Genomic DNA, 27,835 nt, shown 5'->3' on the forward strand with positions numbered 1-27,835 from the left:
AAGAAGCACATGCCTCCTCCTCTTCATCTCGATTACAGCAAGCTGCGGCTGGGCTGATGTAAAGTTGCAGGTCCGCAGCTGAATAGACATTACTGTTATTTAGTTTCCCCTCCTTAGTGAACTGTCGTAACACCTAGTCTGATATGGCGACGGAGATAACGAAAGGCGTGGAACAAGTCTCAGTGGGTAAGGTAGAACTTATCTTAGTCAAAGCTAGCCAGCTAGTTAGCTAGCTCCCAAAGACGTGTGTCTTGCATATTGCATCAGTTGCAGTGATGTTAGCACTTAGCGTGCTAGCTTAAGCTAATTTCTGATTTTGTAACGTTAGGTCTCTGGCTCGATAACCATTCATACGGAGCAGGTTTACTCAGTCACTGAATTTATGTGCGGCTGCCGAATGAATGACAGTCATAGGTAAATACTGTGAGCCGGGCAGAGGGAACTGTGGGTTAATATTTAGCCATGACACCTGTCAGTTTGCAATGCAGCAGCTAAGGGACTACGTCAGTCAGTTAACCTGGGAACGTACGCGTTACATGTAACCGACCTCGTCTTTTAGTCAATAGACGATGTAAAATAACGTAGCAAGGAGGGTCGCGCTCTTGCAACACATTTTCAGTCATTTGTGATCCATTAAAAATAATGGATTTGCTTTCAGTTCCGTCTCTCAGGGTTGCACCATATGCAGGGCCAAGAAAGTCTGGATCCACCTAGAGATACCTATGGTATTTATATACTGTAGGACAATATGCTATTCTTAACGCATTGTATCTACTCGAATGTCTGTGTACCAAGCAAAAAGTTAAAGTGTGATGAGCTTCAGTTCTTCTGGTGGCTGTTAGTTTATACCTCCTTAAAGCTCTGACTGTACTGAAGCAAATGGGGGTGGGGAGATGCGCATTCTACTGCTAGTAGATTGTGTTTTGATTTATAATGCAGCGTCGGGTTTCAGTAGTTGATGCCACCACCTCAGCACTAGACAGCTGTATTGAACTTGATTAGGCCATGTTGCACTTTAATTATAATCCCCACAGTAACTGTGTTTACGTTCTTTAATTCACTTTGTGATATTCAGCAATGGTGGGTTACACACGTACTTACAGAACTGGAGTTACATCCAGGTAACGTCTATTTTGCATTGTGTCATTACTGAATGGGAGACTTGCTGTGCAATCATTGTGTTTACGTTCTTTCATTCACTGTGATACAGAGCAGCGTTTGCAGTGAGCAGAGGGTTTGCAGTGGAGATGGCTTTGCTATATGTGTGTGACTGAAAGGGAGCAGATCACTGAGCCTCTCTTCAACTTGCTTAATGTTGTTTTCACACTCAACAATCTCCACCACCATCAGAAACTTGTAGGAGAAAACAGAAGCAGCCCAAACTGACCAATCACAGTTCTTGCAGTCTCCATGCGGTATCTCCATAGCCTGCGTAGCCCTGTTGTGTAGTTACATTTTTGTGTAGACCCATGTCAGCTATGGCATGGCTTCTGAGCCTACACATGTAAAAAGACTACGGTCTAGACCTGCTCTATAGGAAAAGTGCAGTGAGATAACTTCTGTTATGAATTGGCACTATATAAATACAATTGAATTAAACATGTAGCTTCAGTAAGCTCAGTGATGATCTCTGACACATTAAAATCCGAAAGGACGCAGTAAACTCACTCTCGACACGTCGAGGGGACACACCCTATTTTTTCCCTGACAATGCTACATTGTGAACAACAAATCAGAAAATCAGAAATACTTTATTGATCCTCCGAGGGGAAACTCTTTTGCTACAGCAGCTCACTATCACGTCAGTGCACACAGGAATAGAGTACTAAGCAAAAAAAATATAATACACTATAATACAGGTCAGAAAATAAATTAAGTACCAAGTGGGTATACGTAAATACTTGTTGAAATCATATAACTTAACAAAAGAAACCTTGCTGTCAAAATACGTGGTGTAATTTATTATCAGGCTGCAGCCTCTCACCTGCTCTGTGTCAGGGCACACACACGGAGCGCAGTCAGCACTCTGATCCACCTGCTCTGTGTTTACACAAGCACAGCACGCTAGCTCAGCTAACAGCGAATTGTTACAAGCTAAAACGAAAGCTGTAGCTGTCTTACTGTTTATTTTAGGTTGTCGCGTATCTTAAAATTTGGCAAGTTCTTGGAAACGTACTGCTGGCTGAGACAAACCAGCCTCTCCTCTCTCTGTCAGCGGTAACTTAACTGCAGTGAATTGCAGCAGCAGAGGGAGGAGGACAGAGGACAAGAGGGAGGACTGATATTGACTGATGTCTGAGTTCTTCACTTCACTCAGTATTTTGGTGTCAGGAATATGATTTATTTCATTGACATTTTAGATTTGTTTTCAGTGAAATATTATTGAGTTTATGTAATGACTTTGCTTTTGCTTCTCTAGAAACAACATTTAGTTATATTTCAAATATTACATTCTAATCCTTATCTGAATTTATTCTGTTTTTAGAAGATTATTTATTTTAATTATTTAGTAATGAAAAAGTACTGACAAGAGTATTAGTATCAATAAAATCCTAACAATACCCATCCCAAAACATGAGTTTAACACTACAATTTGTCAAAAAAACTGGCACCCACTCAAATGACCACCTGTGGGAAATGAATTTTTAAAATTGTGAACATCTACCAGCCACTGACAGATAAATGTTCAAATTCACCAGCCACTCAATATGAAATCATTATTTTGTGTCTGAAATCTACCAGCCACTTTCATGACGTATGAGATGCTAGGTGTGCTTCCAACTTTGTGGAAACAGTTTGGGGAAGGCCCTTTCCTGTTTGAGCATGATAATGGCCCGCCCATAAAGAAATGGTTTTCCCAGTTTGATTTGAAAGAACTTGACTGGCCTGCACAGAGCCCTGACCTCAACCCCATCCAATGCCTTTGGGATGAACTGGAATGCCGACTGAGCCAGGCCTGATCAGCCAGCATCAGTATTCCAAAATCAGCTGGAAAGCCTGAGACTAGAAGAGTGGAGGCTGTTATAGCGGCACATTAATGCCCATACTTTTGGAATGACATGTTCAGCTATCACATTTGGGTGGAATGTTCAGGTGTCCACATACTTTTGGTCATGTAGTGTATATTTTCAGTCGTGTTTGCCTTGATTGATAGGTGCCTCTGGGCACTTTGGCTCTTCGTTGTGGAATTTGTGGCTCCAGCAGTTGACCAAACTGGTGGTGAGCAGTAAACCCTAACTGGAGGCTTCAGACCTCCCTGCAGAATCCTGTTGGAGAAATCACCGACTCATCCTTCAGCAAGGTGGTTGCAGGTTTACTGGAAATAGACTTTTCTGGAGGGCCCTTGTAGAAACACTTTTTTTGACTTGATGCGGAACCATTTAGAGAGCACACCAACCTGACATCAGCCATGAGTTTCATTCTGTGGTGGCCAACTCATGGAATTTATGTTAATGAGCTACATCTGATTAAATTTGCAGACGACAGTTATTTCAGCAAAACCAATAGTCACCAGCTAGAACTTTCAACCCTTAAAATGTGTATAAATTCCATTCTTTAAAAATACGAGCTGCAACTGAAGGATCCGATAAGGTCAGTCTTATTACTTTCTGACTAACCTAACCTGTCTGAGGCACATAGCCCCAAGCTCAATGGTTCCTACTGAAGATGTAAATCTTTATTAAAAAATCACAAATAGGCTAAAAAAAAAAAAACAGCTGGAAACTGTAGTTTTTAGCAAATGTTACTCAAAGAGGAGTTAATTCCGCTGCTGCTTCTCACTCTGCCTCTCTGTTTCACAGGTCAGCTATATGTGTCGGACAAATGTGGCAGCGACCAGAATGGGGACGGCACGGAGCAGAAACCCTTCAAAACTCCTCTCCGGGTAAACGGTCATGTAGCTTAAAGTACCTCTGTTGTTTTCTTTTATTACATTCAGACGTGTTGTTTAAAAGGCTTCATGCTACAGGATTTTTTTGTTAGTAGTAGAAATAGCCTTTGGCATATTATTGATATTGCTCCACTGGCTGATCCAGTTGCACTATGTCAGCATCTCATTGTGTTTATGAACAAACCCTCACAGGCTCTGATGTTTGCTGGGAAGGAACCGTTCCCGACCATCTACGTAGAATCACAGAAGGAGGGAGAGGTTAGTTTTAAAAATATTTTTCTCATCATCTCATATCTACTTACTACAAACACAGGTAATTATTCCTAACGCAGGGCTCCAGACTGTGACCATTTAGTCGCATTTTGCAACGCATTTTTGGAGACAGTCCTACTAAATTTTATAACTAGGAGCACCAGTGCAACTTGCAAATATGTTTTTTTTTTTTTTTTTTTAAATCATATTCGTATGTCATGTGAAACACCAGGAGGGTTTGAGAGAATTGTTTACACAGTCACATTGTGGGGACTCACCTTCTCTCTGTGTGTGTGTGTGTGTGTGTGTGTGTGTGTGTGTGTGTGTGTGTGTGTACACCTGTGTCTGGTCCATAAGTGCTCTCGCTTGGCCCTTTGGTGACAATGAAACGAACTGTTGATTCATTTTTCAAAAGAAAAGATCATTCCAACCCTCCCATAATTGGGAGCACCGGGAGAAATCCCGGTGGGCCGATCGCTCTGTGCCCATTATACAAAAGTGAGAGAAACGGGTCGTCGGCCCACTTTGATTATGCACCAACCCACATCCTCTGCTTCAGTACCAGTTCAACTGTTAGTCAAGGTTCTGCAGCTGAAGCCGTAAGACCGAAGACAACAGGGATAAGATAAGCAAGGTTTGGGTTTGGCTAGCTGGCCATTTAGCTATGTCAGGTGCCTTTTGTTGAAACATGTTCAACGTTCCATGAAGCTGGAATTAATATTATATTAGTGGTAGGCTATATAGTACACTATTATACGAAATTATAATGAATATACTAACATTATATAATTAATATTATACTAACATTATACTGTTACATTAACATTATACTTTTTATTTAATGTTATAACATATTATACTGATACACTGATTTATAGTCTCATCCAGGTTGTGGATAGTGCATCTGCAGTGGACATATGTAGATTTAGCCAGAGCAACACCTTCCCCATGTTCTATTTTACATATATTTTACTAAAGTTATTGTTATAAATTTTGTTCAGTAATCTTGTTTATATAAAGTGTGGTGTGGGCTGTGTGGGTGATAGATATTAGATAGGCTACTGCAAAGAAAGGAATGCCATGCATTGTATGTATTGCTCTTGGTGTGGCCGAGCACAGCACATTGTTATTTCTGTAAATTGTCTATTTATTGCCAAAGAATTTTTCAGTAATACAGTTAAGATGGAAAAAATAAAAATGTGTTGTGTTGCATGTCGATTTAAGTGGTACTCCTAAATTTTGTGCTGGTGCTTCCTAAAATTTTCAGAAGGGAGCACCAGTGCTACTGGTGGAAAAAGTTAGTCTGGAGCCCTGTAACATGTGATCCACTATCTCTGGATGCCCAAGAAGAAACTGACACACTTTATATGTTGCTTTTATTTAGCATTAATTCACTCTGCATATATGCATTTCTCGCGTTTCTCTTCCTTAGCGTTGGGCGGTGATCTCTAAGACGCAGATGAAGAACGCAAAGAAGGCCTTTAACCGTGAGCAGATGAAGTGCGATGGCAAAGAAAAGAAGGAGGTGTGTGTTTCTACCATTCACTTCAAGTCAGCTCTCGCAAGAGCTGACGTAAAGCAAGAACAACATAAAACAGATAGTTTGGTTTCTGGGCAATTTCATGTTTTTTCCTGTCATCAATGAGTCATAAAACCTGGATGTTTTTTTGTTTTTTTTTATCTCTGTGCAGTTTTACAGTTTATTCTAGTTGAGCTCTAATTCATATGTCTATACGACCAACAAGCAGATGTAGTGTCTTTAAATGTTTGCTCCATGTTTGTTGTGCAGGCAGAGGACAACGAGAGGAGAGAGAAGAACCTGGAGGAAGCCAAGAAGATCATCATTGAGAAGGACCCCAGCCTGCCTGAGCCTGAGACGGTCAGTCTCATTTCATATTGTTTCTACTATTAAATTAGTCCTAATTTGCTAGAAAGTGACAGAAGGAGAGAGGAGAGAGACGAGAAAGCACAAAACTACGGGAGAGAGAAGATGTCGAGTTAGTAACATGCAGTAATGGGATAAAAATGCGTACAGATGGAGAGGGAGACGAGGAGAGAGGAAAGAGGTGCATCATGGGAAGTCTCCCGGCAGTCTAGGCCTATAGCAGCATAACTAAGGGATGGTTCAGGACTCACCCAAGCCAGCTCTAACTATAAGCTTTATCAAAGAGGAAAGTCTTAAGCCTACTCTTAAATGTGGAGATGGTGTCTGCCTCCCAAACCCAAACTGGGATCTGATTCCACAGGAGAGGAGCTTGATAACTGAACGCTCTGGCTCCCATTCTACTTTTGGAGACTCTAGGAACCACAAGTAACCCTGCATTCTGGGAGCGCAGTGTTCTAGTCGGGTTATAAGGTATTATGAGATCTTTAAGATACAATGGTGCCTGACCATCACAAGCTTTGTAGGAGAGGAGAAGGATTTTAAATTTAACATCTGAAAATTGCAGGTCATCCAGGTTTTTATGTCCTTAAGGCATGCTTGAATGTTGGTCCAAGTAACCACTAAACTTTTCATTTAATAATTTTTGTGGTAACACTTTATTTTAACCTACTATTTAGCATTTATAACCAGTATAAACACTAATAATAAATGGTTTATATTATGCTATAACACAGATATAAGGACATGTAAAGTGTTTATTTACATGTTTCTCATTAATCATAACTCCATATATAAAGCATTTGTAACTGGTGTATAAACAGTTAATGAATGCTTGGTAACACAAAACATAGTTTATAAATGTGTTCATGACTCATGCAGATGTTATCATTGTATATGATTACAACTATACTGTATTATATTATCATTTAACTGTTCATACACCTGTTGATGCATCATACGAGGAGTTGCAGTTGTTGACAAATACATTACTGAAAAATGTCCTTATATCTGCTTACAGATATACTGTATCCGACTACATTTATAGTGTGTTGTAAACAATTTATTAAATGAATAGTTTAGTAGACATTTTGGGAAATACATGTATTTGCTTTCTGGCCGAGAGTTAGGTAAGAGATTGATGGCACTCTCATGTCCGTTGAATATAAGGCTACAGCCAGCAGTAAGTTAGCTTAGCTCAGCACAAAGACTGGAAATAGGGGGAAACAGCTAGCTTGGCTTTTAAGGTAATAAACTCAGCCTATTATCAGCCCTACAGCTCACTAATTAACATGTTACATCTTGTCTATTTAATCCGTACGAAAACCGTTGGGTAAATGTGGGAATTCTCCATTTTACGGGGGGTTATGTACCAGACTATTTCTTTATTTCTTGGCTGGGAGCGGTGGTTCCAATCTTTGTCCTAAGCTAGGCTAAACAGCTGCTGGCTGTAGCCTTATATTTAGCGGACGTATTTGAGAATGGTATCAATCGTCTCATCTCCCTCTCTGCCAGAAAGCAACTGAGTATATTTTCCAAACTATTCCTTTAAGTCTTACACTGCTTATAATAGGGGGATTGAAATAAAGTGTTACCTTCTTGGGATTGTTTTTGACCTTCCCTGCGTCCTTTTACTTATCTTGCCGTTATTTTTTTGTGTATTATCTTTTAAAATCATTTGTAGCTGTTTTGAAAAGGGCAGCATTAGATCTTTACAAATACTGTATATAATAATATTTAATAATAGTATTTAAAAATAATAATAATAAATAATATTTTCTATACTAGTGCCTTTACTGGAGTTTCATTACTGATAATAAAACCATTGTATATATTGACATGTTGGTAATGTTTCCAGCTTTGTATGGTTTTCAGAATCAGAAATACTTTATTGATCCCCGAGGGGAAACTCTACAGCAGCTCAGTATCACGTCAGTGCACACAGGAAGAGATGTACTAAGCAAAAAATATAATACACTATAATACAGGTCAGAAAATAAATTAAGTACCAAGTGGTTATAAGTATAAAATTAAATAAGTGTGAAGTACAAAGTGGGTTTACCGGTTGATGATGATAATATGGTATAAAGTACGGTATAAAGTAATAGTGCATAATAATAGTGAACTGTTAAGTGTAGCTTAAGATTATAATGAGACGGAGGATATTGCACAGCAGTAATAGAGGTATGAATAAATATCAATAAATAGGGAATTTTAAACTGAAGAGAGTATCTTGCACAGCAGTATTAACACAGAATATATTTTGCATAGGAGTGGAGCCAATTCAAACTGCATTTCTTTCCTAAACCGTCAGTTGTGCCTTATTGTGCTAATGACCTAAATATGAGTGTTGACTGTGTTTTGCAGGTTAAAATACATCATCTGGAGGCCAAGAGAGGTCAGAGAGTCAAAGTGTTTGGATGGATTCATCGCCTCAGGAGACAGGGTGAGTAGCCTGATAAATGAAAATAAAAATAAATCCACGTTTTTTTACTTTGTAAAATTTTACAATTTGTAATACGAATCAAACTGCTGTGTTTGAAGATAGCTTTTGTGGTGTATTTGTTTCTGTCTCTGGCTTCAGAGCAGAAAAGGCAACACTTAAATTCAAAATATCTCTTACTTTGAACTTGATTGAAAGAATGTTTGACTCGTATTTTTGTGTATATATTTTTTTGTCTCCTACAGGGAAGAACCTGATGTTTATCGTGCTGAGAGATGGAACTGGTTTCCTCCAGTGTGTCCTGTCTGATAAACTGGTACAACCTAATAACTTCCCAATTTTACACTTTTTACAGTGAATAAATCACTACATCACTGTGCTGCCATTTTTGGTCTTCATTCATATTATATAGCAATTCAAGCTAAGACAAATTTTTAATCTTCTAAAAGTGTGTATGTGTGTGGAGAGAAAAACATGTTTCAAGTAATTGTATTCTGAAGTGGAATGAACTTGAAGCAAGGAATGTGAAACAGAGGATAAAATTCAGGAGAAGAAATTAATTTAGATATATAGATACACAGATATATTTTGTATATACATAAACTACCTTAAAATGTTAATGAAGTCACTACCACGCTTGTCTCCGGTTGAGGTTGTGTTTGTTACAGTGCTCTCACACCAGAAGCTTCATGAGCACCGCTAGGGGCGGGAAACTCCGGGAAACCGAGGACCGCAACAATCAGTTTCTTCTCCATTGTCAAAATACAAATACTGACTTGTTTTCTCATTCTTTTCAGTGCCAGTGCTACAATGGCTTGATGTTGTCCACAGAGAGTACTGTAGCTCTGTATGGGACTGTCACGCCAGTTCCGGAGGGGAAACAGGTAAACACACCTGCTGCACAACCGTGCAGTACATGTACATGCACACAAGAAACCAGGCTACTTAGAGAAATCAGGTTACGCAGGAAATCAGACAACACGTTTACATGTACTGTAGTAACCTGGTCACTGTATAATCCACATATACAGCAGCAGGTTGGCAGTCTGATTTCATAGTAATACTTACTTACCCGAGTGTATTTTGGAACATTGTACAGCACGAATGTGTTTATAAATAGTCAGCTGTCGAAACAGATTTTTTTTAGATTTCCAGAGGCTACTTATTGTCAGTTTCAGCTTTAGTCGGACATGGAATTTAAGCACTTTGAATACAGGGATGCATTTCTGTTTGTAATGATCTCTCTTTTCATCCCATCTCTCTGCTGTCACAGAGATTCTTTCCATGTGTGAAGTCTTGTCCTGCAGATGCTCACATTAAAAAGGCGATTAGAAACCCGGTTATGCGTACACATGACCAGTGTTCTCCTGGAGAAATCTAGCTGGCAAATGAGGTTCTTCTAATTCCCTACCACTATTATGGAAAACTGTTTTGTTTACATGACATGTAAGAAGTCAGATTGCTTCCATTATTAGCCTTAGCCTTAGCTAGCTGGTCAGCAGTCACATCATTATCTGGGTCTGAATCTTCTAATTCATTGTTGTTTTTGTCCTCTAAGTAACTGCTGTACAGCATCTATGTCGCTCCCCTCGCTCAGGTCGTCAGCCATTGTCACTGTCTGTAACGCAGTTTTGGAAACTTTTTTGCGGCCCAAAAAGGCTAAGAGGGTAACAAAACAAATACATATTCCATAAAGCATTTCGCCTACCCCACATGTATTTCAGCGAATCACGATGCAGTTCATCGGTCATGTGGCTTGAAAATGATGACCATCTTAAATGCGCTCACGTTGCATCCGGTCTTAAAGGGAGAAGCACGCAGACGTTTCATCCGGTCTTAAAGAAATATACACGCAAATGTTGCATCCGGTCTTAATGGGTTAAAGGGGATGACTTTTCTTGGTCAGCTTTCACACAACACACTGCTCTCTAGTTTGCAGATATGACTCAAACCAATCAGCTGCTTGTTTAGAAAAATGTATGTAGACTTAAAATGCTATGGTTGACTGTGTCGAACGCCCTTTTCAGGTCAAGTAACACTGCCCCCATGACATTACCCCCCGTCCAAGTAACACTTTACATTTTTTAATGAAATAACAATTTGCAGTTTCTGTGGAATATTTTGGTCTAAAACAAAATTGTAGCAGATGAAGGAGTTGATTGGTCTCCTAGGTGGTCAGCTAGATGTGCTGCCACAACCTTCTTGAGTACCTTTGACAGGACATGAAGAATAGAAATTGGGTGATAGTTGCATATCAGATCACAATCCTCTCCAAGACTGGTGTAATGACTGCCTTTTTCCAGTTATTTGGGAATTTGCTGGGCCTAATTGATAAATTGATGAGAAGAGTCACAGGTCTTATCAATATAGAGCTGTATTTCTTAATGAAACAAGTATCCAAAATCTAAATGTCTTTTGCCTTAGAATTTGATAATTTAATAACTTCTGCAATTTTTGCTTCATTGACCTCTTGAATACGAAACAATTCTATACCTACTGTGTTAGTTATAGTTGGAGAATAAAAATTTTGTGTCAGTTCTTCTACTGATTGTATCAAGTACGTGTTAAATTCATTCATTTAGGGCTAAACATTCAAGAGGGGTGTTCAATTATATTTCTCTGCATTTGTACTTCTCTTTGATAAAAATCAACACCCTCCCCGCCCCTACCTAGCAGTCTATCCTTTCTAAAGCATACATAACCAGGAATGCCTATCATATTTGTTGGTACATTTCTGTGGAGCCAGGTTTCGGTTAAGCAAAGATAGTCCATGTTTGAATCAGACAGTATAGTATGTATCGGATCTCCTTTTGAAATGATGCTCCAGATATAGTATATTATGTCCGCCAAGAATGCCATTGGGTGTAGATTTTAAGTCACGGCATGATCAACAGTTTGGAAAAACAGATGCTGTTTTTGTTTCTGCGTTGCGTGGCACTCAGTTTTTCCTGACCTCGTTTCTTGGAGTACCTCAGCAGTTCCCTCACTGCACACAGCGACGTGTTCCGCTTCAGCCCCAGCTTTCGGTTCTGACCGTTTGTGTCAAATCGAACAGACTCACCAGTCAGGTTACATTAGGTGGCATGGGAGCAATCTGGTCCATGTGTCCTCCATCGACCTGGCCCAGATCCCGCCTCACCTGCCAGCAGGCGCTGTAGCTCTTCTCCAAACACACCTAGCACGGCTTCCGATGCTGTCACCTCTGTAGCACCCTGCCTGCCCTGGGGGATCAGATCCTCCACCGGTCGGATAATGGGCACTTGTGCTGGGGTGGAGCTACCTGTTCAATCACTGGTGGTCCGGGATTGAGATGTATATCACCAGCTAGTAGTAGTAGGATCAGTAGAATTCTTGACACACACCACTTGCCATGCTGTGTTGAGAGTTGTGTAGTGGTTTTTGTTTTCTCACTTTTAATCAGTCTCATCAGTTAGCAGGTGGTGTATAGGATGCATGTCCGAATAAGTAAAGTTTTGTTTTGATCAACATATGTTACTGACCATTTTAGGGTTGATGTCGCCAGGTTATCCTTAGGTTGCAGAGTGTCCAATAGGAAACGACAGAGGGACAGCATCCAAACTTTCCCTCGATCAAACAGCTTTAGTTATTCTCCTTTGCTTAATGAAGATTTGCTGCTTTTCTCTGTTTTATATCATTGTAAATTGAACATCTTTGGATTTTAGACTGCTGGTCAGACAAAGCAAGACATTTGAAGATGTCACTTTGCGCTCTGAGAAACTGTGATGGGTATTCACTATTTTGTGACATGGAAAGTCAGAAAATGTTAGGAAATAATGAAACAATAGAGAATAGATAGAAAATGTATTGTTTAATTGGAAAAAATACATTAATGGATAATGAAAATAATCATTAGTTGTAGCCCTAAATTGAACCACAACTGAAGAGATAGACTTGGATTTGTTTCTGCTAAGACCTAACAGTTTAGTTTAGTAGTTTCTTTTCCAAAACAAACATCCTCTTCCATTGTCACATGGTAAAATAATTCTGCAACATTCACAAGGACATACATGCAGGACAGATGCAGTATAAAAACATGAAGAAGGTCTTCAGTGAGTTTTTGTCTTCCTCTCCTAGGCACCCGGAGGCCACGAGCTGCACTGTGACTTCTGGGAGCTGATTGGCTTAGCTCCGGCAGGCGGGGCTGACAACCTGCTGAACGAGGAGTCGGACGTGGACGTCCAGCTGAACAACCGACACATGCTGATCAGAGGAGAAAACGTCTCCAAGATCCTCCGAGTCCGATCCACCGTCACACAGTGCTTCAGGGACCACTTCTTCAGCCGCGGATACTATGAGGTGAAGCACACCAACTGAAATGACAAAAGTAATCCCTTTTTGATTTGATTTTCGCATTTGTCATTGTTTTACTTTTGAAAGGAAGAAAAAAAAAATCTTTGTTATGGTGTCATGTTGGGTTCAGTTCCAGGTTGATAAAATAACTGGAGCTAAGCTCCAAGGTTTAACAAATCTAACCTTTATCTAACCTTTTTTTCCTTTCCTCACTGTTTTTCATTAGCAAAGAGCAATGTACAAAACACTCAATTAGAGTGCTTCTCACTTTTAGCCAGTCAGACTGTTGCTTTCACAGGTTGACAAGACTTACGCTGTAGATAGCAGATCAGCTGTAGCCAGTGCCTGAATTTGAATAAAAAAGGTGCCAGGTTTCTGAAAATGGAAGCGTTGACCTTCACTTAAATAAATAAACAGCACTTATGGTGTGCAGCTCTTTCTTCTGATCTTCAGCTGCCTGCCTTGAGTTTTTGAGCAGCTGAAAAACCTCCATCTTAAAAAGATATTCATCCTATTACTGAATTCTAAATGTGTCCTAAAATCTATCTACCTCTGAATGGCTGAAGAAGAACAAAATGAAGACTTTGGAGTTAAATTTGTTTGATGATCTGAAACATTTAAGTGTGACAAACATGCAAAAAAAAAAAGAAATCAGGAGGGGTGAGTGGGTCGGGGGCTATCACCGTGTTGCAGAGTTCAGCAAGGTGACAGCTGAAGAGAAAAGGCTTCTACTGAGCCTGCTGGTCCTGGAACGAAGAGTCCAGTAGCGCCTCCCAGAGGAGAGAAGGGCAAACAGTCTGTGGCCGGGGTGAGAGGTGTACCTGATGATGCTGCGTGCCCTCTGCAGACACTGCTTGTGCTGGACAGCCTCAACAGTGGGGAGTGGAGAACCAGTAATGCGTTAGGCAGTTTTCACCACCCTCTGCAGTGCTTTCCAGTCAGACAGAGTAGTTACCATACTATACTGCGATGCAGGTATTAACGATGCTCTGGATGGTGCAGCGGTAGAAGTTCACCAGAATCTGAGGAAACAGATGGACTTTCTTCAGTCTCCTCAGGAAGAAGAGACGCTGGTGAGCCTTAATTAAGAAGTCAGTCAATAATTGTGATCTGATTTCATGTGTGAGAAATTTTCCACACAACAGCAGGGCTCAGTAAAAGGAGATGGTTAACTCGGTGAGGAGTTGATGATGTGCAGCCTGTTGCCTGCAGCTCTTCATCTAACAGCTGTGGCTGCTCACTGTACCATTACAACTTTGCAAAAATTGGTCCGCTGACAGAAAATTCCAACAATGATTGTTGTCTTGTTTTGTAAACACATTTTTAATGAACGATCCCGATTAAGTGCTAACTGCAGTGACCAATACATTGATCCTTCACAATAAAAGCCACCTTGTGTTTTGCCAATTGAATGCTTTTAATGTGAAGCAGTAGCGGTAGGAAATGGTTTCTTATAATGTAAACAGTGAAGCTGATATTAATGAGATAAAACTACAAACAGTAACGCTGGATTACACGCATGCAGTGTTCCCATTTGAAATGGCTGCAGGAATGGCAGACTCCGTCACTAACTAAATAAAAACTAGTAGAGAGGTATTTACTGACTATAAATGCACTGAATGGCTATTGATGAAAAAATGCCGCCCAGAAACAATAATAATTAAATCTGTAATTACATTCTGTTGGCTGAATAAGCAGAAACACCGTTTTTTGATTGGTACATTAACCAGGCAACAGCCAAAAATTTCTGTTATCCTTTGGCCTTGCATAAACAACCAAAACATTAGTTTTCTACAGCTGATAAGGTCTGCTGACAAAGTTTTCTGTCACTGAATGCGACCATAGCCAACTAAAAATGAGAAGCCTGCTACCCAGGGTCCAGAATGTACTTTGTGGCCTATCTGCCAAAGGCTGGTAAACTGAAAACATTTACCGGCTAAAATATTTTTCAACCAGCCATAAAACTGCATAAGATACAATGTCATTAAAAACAATGTAATTACTAATTACCCATCGATTGACCTTTCAGACGCTGTTGTAAGGAGACTCAACTTTTATTTTCTAATGTTAATTGATATTACATCATCTTACACACACGCTCTGCAAACAACACACATGTACTCAACTTCATGTACTCAAAATGTTCAAAATTACTCAATATTATGGTTGTGTGCATATATCATCCTCACAACCGACTATGACTTAAGTTTCATCGTTGTCAGATACAACCTCTCTCTCAGACCGGTGCTCTATGAAATTAGGTCTCTGACTTCTGAGGCAGTCAGAGTGCCACAGTTTGACTGCAGGACTAGGGTCATACTCTGGAATGCCTAGGGATGTGAGCCGTACCAGTAGAAGGTCAGATAATGTGTCCTTACCCAGTCTTGACCTCCAGTCTGTTTTCACCATCTTCATTGCATTGAAGCCCCTCTCATATGCTATAGCTCATTGTATTGGCGTTGCTGTCATAAAAATATTACTTTAACCGTGCTTCCACCGTGCTCTTAATTTTTCCGTTTTAGGTCAATGTACTCCGGCAATGTGCTGCCACATACTTGCAGACTCTCTTTGCGCGAAATTCTCATCTGTGGTACCCGGCTCGATTACCAGCACTAGCTAGCTAGATAAAGAAAGCGTAATCATAGCGACTGTGGACAGTGAGGTTCAATCAAAGAATTGCGATACAATTATTGATGGTCATATGTTGCATGCCACCACCAGTGTGCAGAGTCGATGCAAAACAACTTATGTGTTGTAGTGATGAGAGTTTGTAGTGAAGTAGGTCTATTTCAACGATGGCGGCTGACCTCATTTATTTTATTCGCCAACGTAGATTTTTTACTCGCATTTGGCGAATAGCAGGTGCAAATTTTGGACACTGCTGCTACCTGAATGTTTTGTATGTTCAAATCAAGAAGAGCGGATGTAAGATTCACTGAGAGATCAGTCACCCTCAGAGCTTAACAAATCCAGTTATTTTACCAACCCTGAAGCCCAACCTTAGTGAACAGCTAACTGTTGAGTTTGACTGCAGATATCGTTGTGGTCGTTGTGTTACAGATCTGAAACCTGAGAGCTCAGGATCACAGGCTCTCTAACCACTGTTTGTTTCTTCCTGTGTTTTTTTTTCTTTCTGGGTGTAGATCACTCCTCCGACCCTGGTGCAGACTCAGGTGGAGGGCGGCTCCACGCTGTTTAACCTCAACTACTTTGGCGAGCAGGCATACCTGACGCAGTCCTCCCAGCTCTACCTGGAGACCTGCATACCCGCCCTGGGCGACACCTTCTGCATAGCCCAGTCGTACCGGGCCGAGCAATCCCGCACCCGCAGACACCTGTCCGAGTGAGTATGCTCTACAGCACGTTAACAAAGAACACTCAAGTGCGCTCAAGTAGCCTAGTGTAGGAACTGCTAAACCAGGAGGGAAAAAAAGTGGATAAATACTGATTCAGACTGTGAATTATTTTCAAGTAAAAGGGAAATTATTTTATCTTGGACCCGATGAAATCAATCAGGTCACAAGTCGATTCTTTGTTAAGGCTGGTTTATTCACGCCCGGTTAGACCCAGAGTAGAATCAGTACCACCCTTAGTCTGCACTGAGACAAAGGAGCACCCAGCTTACATAGTATGGAGTCTCCACTAGACAAGGGTACATTTACATTCTTTGCCCGGAGTGGAAGACAGTGATACTAGATGTTCTTCTGGCTTCCCTCCATCTAATCAGGGAAACCTTCTGATCCATCCATACACACTTCCACAGGTGAGAAATACAGACATTGTACCAAAGTTACACAAACTTGAAAAAAGATATATAAAATATGAAGTTGATGGACAATGTTTCCCAGATGTCGAGTTTAATGTTGAGATGCTGACCATATTATCAACACTATCTTGCTGCTGCTGTTTACATTCCCCCAGACGCAGATTTTTACTTTCTGGGTGTGTATATGTACAGTGCATTTGGAAAGTATTCACAGCGCTTCACTTTTTCCACATTTTTGTTATGTTACAGCCTTATTCCAAAATGGATTAAATTCATTATTTTCCTCAAAATTCTCCAAACAATACCCCATAATAACAACGTGAAAGAAGTTGGTTTGAAATCTTTGCAAATTTATTAAAAATAAAAAAGTTGAAAAAATCACATACATATGTATTCACAGCCTTTGCTCAATACTTTGTTGAAGCACCTTTGGCACCAATAACAGCCGCAAGTCTTTTTGAGTATGATGCTACAAGCTTGGCACACCTATTTTTGGGGCACACCTATCCCATTCTTCTTTGCAGGACCTCTCAAGCTCCATCAGGTTGGATGGAGAGCGTTGGTGCACAGCCATTTTCAGATCTCGAGTTGCATTGTGGGCGATGTAGGTTTTGACAAAGAAGAAGAATGCGTGGAATTAAAAAACAAATCTCTGGTTCTGCTGCATCAGTTTTAGCCTTTTTTTATTTATTTTTTTTCAACTGTCCATTGTGATTCCATAATGTTAGAGAGCACAAAGCTAAATCATGAGAGTGTGTGTGAATGTAGTAGTCAGAAAGACTAGAAAGGCTCTATATAAGTACAGTCCATTTACCATAAACAGTGACAGGTAAGACTCGAGCATATTTAGTTGACCAAAAATTGGCCAGTAGTATTTGCACATTATCACTTAACCCTGAAGTTATCACTTAACTTCAATTTAATTTTATTTATATACAGTGGTGTGAAACAGTGTTCCTTCATGATTTCTTTTTTTTTTTGCATGTTTGTCACACTTTAATGTGTCAGATCATCAAACAAATGTAAATATTAGTCAAAGATAACACAAGTAAACACAAAATGCAGTTTTTAAATGAAGGTTGTTATTATTAAGGGAAAACAAAATCCAAACCTACATGGCCCTGTGTGAAATAGTGATTGCCCCCTAAACCTAATAACTGGCTGGGCCACCCTTAGCAGCAACAGCTGCAATCAAGCGTTTGCGATAACTTGTAATGAATCTATTACAGCGCTGTGGAGGAATTTTGGCCCACTCATCTTTGCAGAATTGTTGTAATTCAGCCACATTGGAGGGTTTTCGAGCATGAACTGCCTTTTTAAGGTCATGCCACAGCATCTCAGTAGGATTCAGGTCAGGACTTTGACTAGGCCACTCCAAAGTCTTCATTTTGTTCTTCTTCAGCCATTCAGAGGTGGACTTGCTGGTGTGTTTTGGATCATTGTTCAGCTGATCATTGACAGCAGAATTCATGGTTCCATTTATCACAGCAAGTCTTCCAGGTCCTGAAACAGCAAAACAGCCCCACACCATCACACTACCACCACGATATTTTACTGTTGGTATGATGTTCTTATTCTGAAATTCGGTGTTACTTTTACGCCAGATGTAATGGGACACACACCTTCCAAAAAGTTCAACTTTTGTCTCGTCAGTCCAGAGTATTCAGTAGTTTTCTGGCAAAAATGAGGCGAGCCTTAATGTTCTTCTTTTTTTTTTCTTTTTTTTTTCAACAGTGGTTTTCGTCATTTGTGGATAATGGCTCTCACTGTGGTTCGCTGGAACACAGCCTGTGTGACACAGGGGAGACAAGATGAAGCAAGTCAGAGAAGTCATTTCAAATGGCGTGCTCTAATAAAAGAAATTTAGACAGCGAAAAGAGAGCTTTTAATCCAGAATGGACAGACTCTTACATGTTCATTCTTCCCATGGGCAGACTGTGGCAATTATTAAAAGCGTCACTAATGTTACGAGACAAAGCACAGAGCATCTTTTTAGCAAACATACCCACTCAAATCCAAACTGAACGCACAGAAAATAAAAGATCTAAACGCCAGTATGATTGATCCACCAGAAGGAGGAGAATCTGTGCTTTTGACAGTATTTAAAGTCATACCTTTGGGATTTGGGATTTGGGATACCCTGGTATACCATAGTACCTTGATACTGCCCAAGCCTAGTCTTCAGGCCATTAAGGCTGTGGAGATTGGCATTTCTGGACTGCGACTGAATCAAAACATGAGGAAAACAACAATAGCTATCTGTGGCTGTTGTGAAGCGGCATGTGATGGAATTATGTTTTCCGATCATGTTACCTGCTCTTTTGGGTGTTTACTGTACATTTATCAATTAAAAATCTGCAACTTGACAGAGGCGTAACGGACAATTCCAAGCCATCTAGGCTTCAACCACAGTGCAGTAGTGGTTTTACCTGCGCATAGCTGTGTGTAAACTGAGCGCTGTCTACTGATAACACATTATAGGGAGCAGCACAAGTGCTGTGCAGCATTCTCACAACAAGGTGGGATGTTTATCAGTGCAGCTTCTGTAGGTAAACACGAGAAAAGGACAGCAAAGTGCAGTACATCAGAGTGCAAAATTGTACATAAATTGGTAATATTAATTGTACGAGAGCCAAAGAACTGTAGATTTGTCTCACCCATGTACGTTGATGAAATAGTTTTCTATCTCCTGAAACTAAGCTTGTAATCATTCTGTTTATTTATTTATTTATGTATGATTATTAACTTATTTTCTGTGTTCAGATACACTCACATCGAGGCAGAGTGTCCCTTCATATCGTTTGAGGATCTGCTGAACAGACTGGAGGATCTGGTGTGTGACGTGGTGGACCGAGTGCTCAAATCTCCTGCTGCACAGCTGCTCTATGACATCAACCCCGTACGTCACATTTTTGGAATATATGGGAGCATGATCAAGCTAAAACAGGGAATTAAGTTGTACCACAGTTTGCGTCCTAACTAACAGTTAACTGAAGCAGATTGATGGAATGTTGAACAATTATACATTTTGATGATTGATAAACACAAAATAATAACAGTGGTAGTAATGTTGAGCTTCAAAGTGCATTCTAGACCTTGGAAACAGCAGTTGGCAAAACAATCTCGCCTCAGGGTCCATTTTGTAGCTGTTCTGGAGCTAAGTTTAAGCTTTGGAGTTGATATTTTATATTTCATAGTAATTTGATAGTAATGTTGATATTTTAATTGATTGTGTTTTTTTTCAAGAGCTTCAAACCCCCCAAGAGGCCATTCAAGAGGATGAACTACACTGAAGCCATCGACTGGCTCAGAGAGCACGACGTCAAGAAGGACGACGGCTCCTACTACGAGTTTGGAGAGGTGACGACTGAACACCACACACACACACACACACACCCATCAGAATATCTAACACACACATCATTCTCAAATGAGTTATTGTCAACAGAGCTCATGACTCACAACTTTATCAGTAGCCCTTTGATTTCATATCAGCAGTCATTTTGTAAGAGTATGTTGTTAATTTTGACATAAAAGCTTTATTATCTAGTTTTCCAGTAAGTCAGGGGTCTGCTGGATGCAGGTTCAGTTGGAGATAAATGGACATCAATAAACAGGATAGCAGGAGGCAGAAAATAAAACAAATCCATGAGTAACACCGGTTAACCAAAATGTACAATTGAATATAATACAATGGTTTTATTTGTTGTCTCCAGGGCTATCTCTGGTGATATCACTATGACATCACTAGGGTTATTTTCCCAGACTTGACAAAGCTCCTCCAGAGCCATAGAAGACATTATGCAACTGTTTTCACAGGCTAAGGAGCAAACTGAACTTGATGTGGTTATTGATTGTGAAATAATGAAGTTGTGTAAACAGGTTGTTAAACAGGGGTGCAAACTTGTCAATTAAACGAGAACCCCACCTTCTGAGTTGTCAAAAAAAGCTCCTGGGCTTCTGTGCTTGGCACGTGCAACGCACCTGAGAAGAGTGAAGACTGAAGAGGGCCGTCTCTGCGCGCCTTAAGAATCTCTTAAAGTAGCTTTATGATAACCTCATTTGGCTTATATGATGATAGTCAAGCTTGGGACTGTTAATTAGCCTGATAAGGTTGAGTTGTTTTGATGTTAGCTAGCGTACTTATTGTTCCAAATTCCACTTGTATAACGTTACTGACGTTTCGGGCTCTGGGACTACTTGTTTAACGTTACTAACTCAGACATTTTGCAGACGATTACAACATGATTTGAACTCCTCAGCCAAAGTGCCAACTTACCGCTAATGTTAGCCCCTGATGGTTCCATTTTCTTTATGCTAAGATAATATTAGCAAGACTAATACCGCCATAACCAGGAATTAAACAATATGTTTGGATTTGTTTTGGAACATGAGACTAATTCATGAGAAAACGGTGTCGACATTTAACCTCGCTAAAAGCTAGGAACGGTTGTTACAGTAGCCTAATTATGTTGATTGAGAAGGGTGCAAATTCCAAGCTCACTGAAAACGACAGAAGCTGAATTGAAATTACCTTGTGACAGTTTTTCTTTCAGTTGTAGTGGTTGTGAAATCAATTTATAAACGTTGTATCTATTTCTATCTTTAGGGGGGGTCATATCCCTGGACCACCCTAGGGGATTCGCATCTTTGTCACCTTTTTCACCCGTGATGAGTTTGCATCATTGGTTAAAGAGCTCATAGTTGAGTTTATGCTGTTCTCATTCTGAGGGTCAGTTGTTCTTTGGCTGCAGGTCATCAGATCCAGTCAGTAAAAAAAAAAAAAAAAGGTCTCAGCTTGCAATTTTCAGACTCACCTGTCAACTGGAGCTCCAATATATGTCAGAAACATGTGACCTTTCTGCTTTAATCTGTGCTCATGGAGCTCAAGATGTTTGTGTCACCACATTCATTACAACAATACTTGTTGAATTTTATTAGACAGCATTGTAAATAAAGATTTGTCCTCACTGTGGAGTTTTTTCTGCAGTAACACGGTTTAAGAAATTGTTACCGAAACTTACTTTTGTAAACTTGGTTTTAGGTTTTAACTTTTTATTGGTGAAATCCCCTTCTTATTTTTGTGGCCCTCTCTTTGATATTTATTTCTCTGTTTTGACTTCTGTCTGTTGTCTGTCTCACTCTCAGGACATCCCTGAGGCTCCAGAGAGGTTGATGACCGATACCATCAACGAGACCATCCTGCTCTGTCGTTTCCCGGCTGAGATCAAATCCTTCTATATGCAGCGCTGTGCCGAGGACAAACGCCTCACTGAGTCGGTACGAACCTCAGGGATCAAACTTGAATCTAGTTGAAGTTTGGGCACAAAACCTAGAGGTATATCAGGGTGGTGTGTGGCACTTTCCTGGAAGGCTGAAATGCGGGTCGAGGAACAAATTTACCAAAATGTCTTTTATTTTTTATTCAAAATAATTTGAACTATAAGTGGGCCATTTGAATAATATCGTCTATAATTGTATATGTAATTTTATATTACAATATACAGCATCTCATGATAGTAAATTCAATTAAGGTACCGTACCAGTAGTTTTTATGTTTTTGTTTTCTTGCCACAAATCACTTCAACTTTGCATCACAAATAGCTATTTTGCAAATCACGCTGCTGTGTTTTAGAAATGTCATGTATACTTTTTCTACCAATCCAGGCAGGCAATTGTTTCCATTCATTTTCAAACTGTATAAAAATCCATTAAGACACTTGTAATAAATGTACAGTCTAAAAAAATCTGTACAGTCTTGATAGCATTTTAAAATGCACTCAGCATCCCAGAGACCACTGGTTCCCATTGAACACGGAAATCGTTAACAAGACTAAGAGTCTCCAAGCCATGCTAGCGGCTCTGTGAGCTACTTCGGCACAGCTGTGCTCACAATGACAATGCTAACATGCTGATGTTTAGCGGGTATAATGTTTACCATGTTCACCATCTTAGTTTATCATGTAAGGATGCATTTAAAATGAACACTAAACACAAAGGCTGATGGGAATGTCGTTAGTTTTTTTCAGGTATTTGGTCATAAACTAAGTATTACATTTATAATACAATAAACAATCAATTATTGGACAAATTACAATTTTGACCTAATGATGGTGCTACAGGAAGAGTGAAGGGATCACCACACTTATTGCAATTCTTCCTGAGGGAAATAGGAACCAAATTTCATGACAATCCATCCAATAGTTCTTGAAACAGTGTTAGAGGAAAAGTCAGGGGATCTCCAAGTGTACCAAATTTCATCCATTCAATAGTAGTTGAGATATTTTAGTCTGGACTGAAAGTGGTGGAACAACCGACGGATCAACATCGCCATCCATAAAGCCATGCCGCTAGCATGTACATAAAACTAGCTCACATATATATAGTTACATTTTTAAAAAAAGGCTTAGTAATTTCCTTGAACAGTGGAGCACTGTAATTTTTAGCAAATCTGTTTTTAATAGTTTTTGGACAACAAAGGAGCTCAGTGGCACAGGGGAATAAGATATATCTGGTTTTGGACACACACACTCAATACCTGTTAGTAGGATACATTTATTATTGGTTTTGGTCTTTTCGTGGAATTTGATGACTGTAAGAAATATCTAAAATATTACCCACTGTATCCTTTAAAAACCTAAAACTAAGACAACAGTTAATAATATATAAAATATCCAGATTAGAATTTCTAATTTTGGCTTATTCAGTGCAATATGCAAAACTTCAGTCCAATATGGCTTTTAAGCATCCTGCTAATTGATTTGCAACACTGTCTGCCGGTCTAATACAACCAGAGATATTACAGGGAGAGGTGCTTCTGTATAAACTGTACAGCAACATCTCTGACACAGGATACATTTGTATTGTATTGGAGTATATATATCGCTCTAACCTAAATGGAACAGTAACCCTATGAGCTGATGTGTGGACCCAAGATGGGAACTCAGAAACTGTGGCCTTAAAGTGATACTCCGCCTAAAGAGAGATTTCTGGTGGAGTGTCACATTACAGCTGTGCAGGAAGCCCTGGAGTTATTTTTCGAAACTGGTGAGCTGTCTGAACGTCTCCTCTGGTGTGTGTTTCTGTGCTGCAGGTCGACGTGTTGATGCCAAATGTTGGCGAGATCGTTGGAGGCTCGATGCGTATCTGGGATGCCGAGGAGCTGCTGGAGGGATACAACAGGGAGGGGATCGACCCGACCCCGTACTACTGGTACACTGACCAGGTAACAGAAAGCTGAGTGCTTTTTTTGGGGTTGCACCTTGGCCCAGAAAGGAATAATATTTCATTCAGCTACATTAGAGCTGAAACAACTTTTATAATTGATTTATCATCAAAACACCAAATAGAATCGCAGTCAGTGAAGTGTTGAGATGAAAATATGAAGCTTGTTTGCAAAAGATGTGGACGACGTTTAAATGTAAGTGGGACATGGACAAGGCTCTGCTGACCTGTGGATTCTCCAAAGTAGTGTAGTGGGTACTTTGCCTTACTGTGTTACTGTGTTTTAGTAATGGTGTGTATTAACAGGCTGCTGTGTGTGTTTTGTGTGTGTATTTTAGAGGAAGTATGGCACGTGTCCTCACGGTGGTTACGGTCTGGGTCTGGAGCGTTTCCTCACCTGGCTGCTGAACAGACATCACATCAGAGACGTGTGTCTGTACCCACGGTTTATCCAGCGCTGCCGACCCTGAACACACACACACACACACACACACACACACACACGGATATATTCTGTTAGTATATCTGGACCTGGCATGTGGCAGTGCTCTGTGACTCATAAAATGTGTTGCTACAATATAAAATCAAATAACAATGTTTTGTCCCTTTAGTTGTTTTATTTTCTGTATCGAACCTCAATCAAAGTAAACTCCATGATGTCTCACCACATTTTTTTTACTGCTTTGAGGACCACAAGCCGAGCGCCATATTATATTCAAAAAATGCAGACATCACTATGGCCGGGAACTCCAAAACTCGGCAACTCACACCAAAACAATCTAGATGGAAAAATAGCACTACAGGCAAGAGGGGAAAAAAAATTTTGATCGTGGGATTCACTGTCCCTTTTTAAATAGAAATTGAAAATCAAACACTCGGATGCGAACGAAATCCTATCGAATAAAATCTGAATCTGTATGAAAAGGTCTTCTGGCTGTTTGGGACCGAAAACTACAAACTTCACAAAGACTCACTTGGTGAAAAGAATAGAGACATTTTCTCGTAATTCTATCTTTCTCATAGGTACGAGATCTGTTCTAGATAAAGTCTCCAATTCTTTTCTTTGGTGAATGCTACTGTATGTACTTCCAAATTTGCAACAAATGTCAGCGACGGTTACAGAACGTTTGCGTCCCTGTGATGTCACAAAAACAACAGCGCTGCTTTTGCGCACTCGTCATGTATTTGGGAACATTTCACTTCTTGCAGCTGTGTCTGGAAATCATAGGTAGAAATAAAATGTGGGCGGCAGCCTGTCCCATCAAATGATGTCATTGGTGGTTTAAAAATGCTTCGGGGTCTCATCATGTTTGTGTGTTCTGCCTCTTCATGGGAAAATAATCAACTCAATAAACTGCCCATTGGGATAAAATGGGATTCAAACAGCTGGTTGTATGAGGGTTTTTCTTCAGGTTGGGTGTCTTAGGTCCTTGTTTGGATCATTTGGTTTTCCTTTCAGACCAGACTTTTTCAGACCTTGTCTTTAAATGTGGCTAATGCAAAAACGTATCACTCACCGGCTGACAGTATTGAATTTTATATCATTTGTATCCGCTTTAATGTTAATGGGGTTTTTTCTCATCATCTTAAGGCAAACAAAGTTCATTTATATAGCACCTGTCAAATATAAAGGCATTCACAGTGCTTAATAAAAGGTATAAAACATGTGAAAGAAAATTGTTTTAAATAAAATTTAAAATATAATGAAATAAAAGAGATGCAATAGATTAAGTCCTAGTTATAGTATAAAAGCACATAAAATACACTACAATAGAAAAATGTACTTTTAAAGAGTAACACAGCTTTACACCAGTACAGTGTAAAGTGAAACAAAAAACAGTGGACTTAAATGCATTAGTACTGTACATGCATTAACAGCTACATACAATTAAAATCTATTAACATTTTTTACATTTTAAGTAATTATACAAAAATACGATTTAAGTTATGTTGTCTTATGTTTACCAAAGATGTCACATTAGAAACTGAAGTAGCACTGAAAATGTCAGAAGTGCATCACATTCACTGAAGATAAAAAAGACATTCTCATAATTTTGACTGAAGTCTTTTGAGCGCCTTGTGCTGTCCCACCTCAGACCCGATCCTGGACCCCCTGCAGTTCGCCAGGTCAGTAGACGATGCAGTAAACATGCCCCTCCTTTTCATCCTTCAGCACCTGAACTCACTAGGATACCAGTATCCTGTTTATGGACTTAAGCTCCATTTTCAATACTATCATCCCAGCTATGCTGCAGGTGGATCACAGACACAGGCAGCATGTGAGGCTTGGGAAACATGTCTGTCTCCCGGACCATCAGCACCGGATCACCCTAAGGCTCCTGTGCACCAACAGCTCCAGTCACCAGTCTGCCAAGCTCCTGAAGTTTGCGGATGACTCCACCCTCATTGGGCTCATCTCTGCTGGGGATGAGTCCGCCTACAGTAGCAGTGCTTTTCAGTGTATTGAATTATTAGAATCGGTTCATTGAAAACATTTGTTCAAAAGATTCGTTCGCTGAATCGTTCAGTGCTCGACCAGAGCTCCGACTGCATAGTCCCACTCACTGAACTTGAAACATGGCCGAACATTAAGTTCAGCTCGCTAACTAGTGAATTCAGAACGGTTGTTTGTGAAGGATAAGCCAGTGAGCTGAGAATTTAGTTGGATAAAGATACCATTTGCAAACTGAATGCAACCACTCCATAAACTCTATAAACAAACACTGAAGGTACAGGATAAAAAAAAAAAATCTAATTCTATAAATCCTTACAGCTGTCCTCTTTTCAAAACAGTAACCTTATGTGTGTGTGTGTGCATGGCGTGGCACTGCGCGCAGAAACATTAAATGTATCCCTGCACGTCAGAACTGACTGAGAGCTCAGTTGAATTGACTGAGAAATGAACGGATCGTTTCAGGAAGTGATTCAGTTTAGTTCGTTCGCCCAAAAGATTTGTTCTTTTGAACACTAGTCTACAGGTGGGAGACTGACCATCTGGTGACCTGGTGCAGTCAGAACAACCTGGAGCTCAACGTTCCTAAGACAGTGGAGATGGTAGTGTATTACAGAAAGAACCCAGCCCCACCCGCCCCCATCACCCTGTGTGACTCTCCAGTTTACTTCCGCTTCCTAGGCACCATCATCACCCTGGACCCCAAGTGGGAGCTTCAGCTCCCTCACCAAAAAAAGCCCAGCAGAGGATGTACTTCCTGCGGCAGCTGCAGAAGTTCAACCTGCCGAAGTCAATGATGGTGCACTTCTACACCGCCATCACTGAGTCCATCCTCACCTCCATCACCATCTGGTACGCTGCTGCCACTGCCAAGGACAAGGGCAGACTGCAGCGTATCATTTGCTCCGCAGAGAACGTGATTGGCTGCAATCTGCCATCCCTCCAGGTCCTGTACGCCTCCGGGACCCTAAGGCGAGCAGGAAAGATTGTGGCCGACCCCTCCCACCCCCCGTATGAGGCTGCAGTCCATCAGGACCAAAACCTCACGCCACAAGAACAGTTTCTTCCCATCTGCAGCTGGCCTTATCAACAAGGCCTGGGCCCCCGACCGACACTGACCCCCAAACTCTCAACTTCTCTAGAAATACAAAGTAAAAGAAACAATGCTGACACACTGGAGCAACATTGGCTCTGCAGTGACAGACAGACAGAGTCATGCTTGTGTATGTGAGGACTTCCTTCTTTAGGAGCTGGTGTTTTCTTGCTTTGTGTGTTATGTTTGTTTAAATGTAGTTCCTGTTTCCTCTTTGGCTTTCTGCTTGACTCTCACAAAGTGATTTTGAAAGGAAGAAGGAAACGCAGCTTCAGCCCTCAGTTCTAGAAAAACTGGTTTCATTATAAAAGCATCTGAGCAGTTCAAAAACAACATTCTTTATAAAAACCTGCTCAAAGCAATAGTAGGTCCACTTGATTACTATCCCAGCGTACGCCGGTGTCTCATCAGCTGGGCGGAGTTAAAAAGTTTTCCTCATTTTAAGTCTTCCTTGCTTCTTTCATGAACCAGAAACATGGTTAAACAAACTGTTGTAACTGATAAACTATCTCTGAACACACAC

The 27,835-nt window shown here is 40.3% G+C and overlaps 1 protein-coding gene across 1 annotated transcript; it reads left to right on the top strand.

The window, feature by feature from the left end:
* On the top strand, nucleotides 1-25,152 carry nars1 (asparaginyl-tRNA synthetase 1). Its single transcript, XM_044173299.1, has 15 exons — nucleotides 1-186; nucleotides 3,801-3,883; nucleotides 4,082-4,147; nucleotides 5,574-5,666; nucleotides 5,931-6,020; nucleotides 8,391-8,469; nucleotides 8,712-8,782; nucleotides 9,264-9,350; nucleotides 12,562-12,783; nucleotides 15,921-16,120; nucleotides 19,307-19,442; nucleotides 19,790-19,903; nucleotides 21,692-21,823; nucleotides 23,637-23,768; nucleotides 24,106-25,152. The coding sequence occupies exons 1-15, from the start codon at nucleotides 144-146 to the stop codon at nucleotides 24,235-24,237; spliced, it is 1,680 nt and encodes a 559-aa protein (XP_044029234.1). The 5' UTR covers nucleotides 1-143; the 3' UTR covers nucleotides 24,238-25,152.
* The last annotated feature ends 2,683 nt before the right edge of the window (nucleotides 25,153-27,835 follow it).

The sequence above is a fragment of the Siniperca chuatsi genome, linkage group LG18 (genome assembly GCF_020085105.1).
Source record: "Siniperca chuatsi isolate FFG_IHB_CAS linkage group LG18, ASM2008510v1, whole genome shotgun sequence".
Lineage (NCBI taxonomy): Eukaryota > Metazoa > Chordata > Actinopteri > Centrarchiformes > Sinipercidae > Siniperca > Siniperca chuatsi.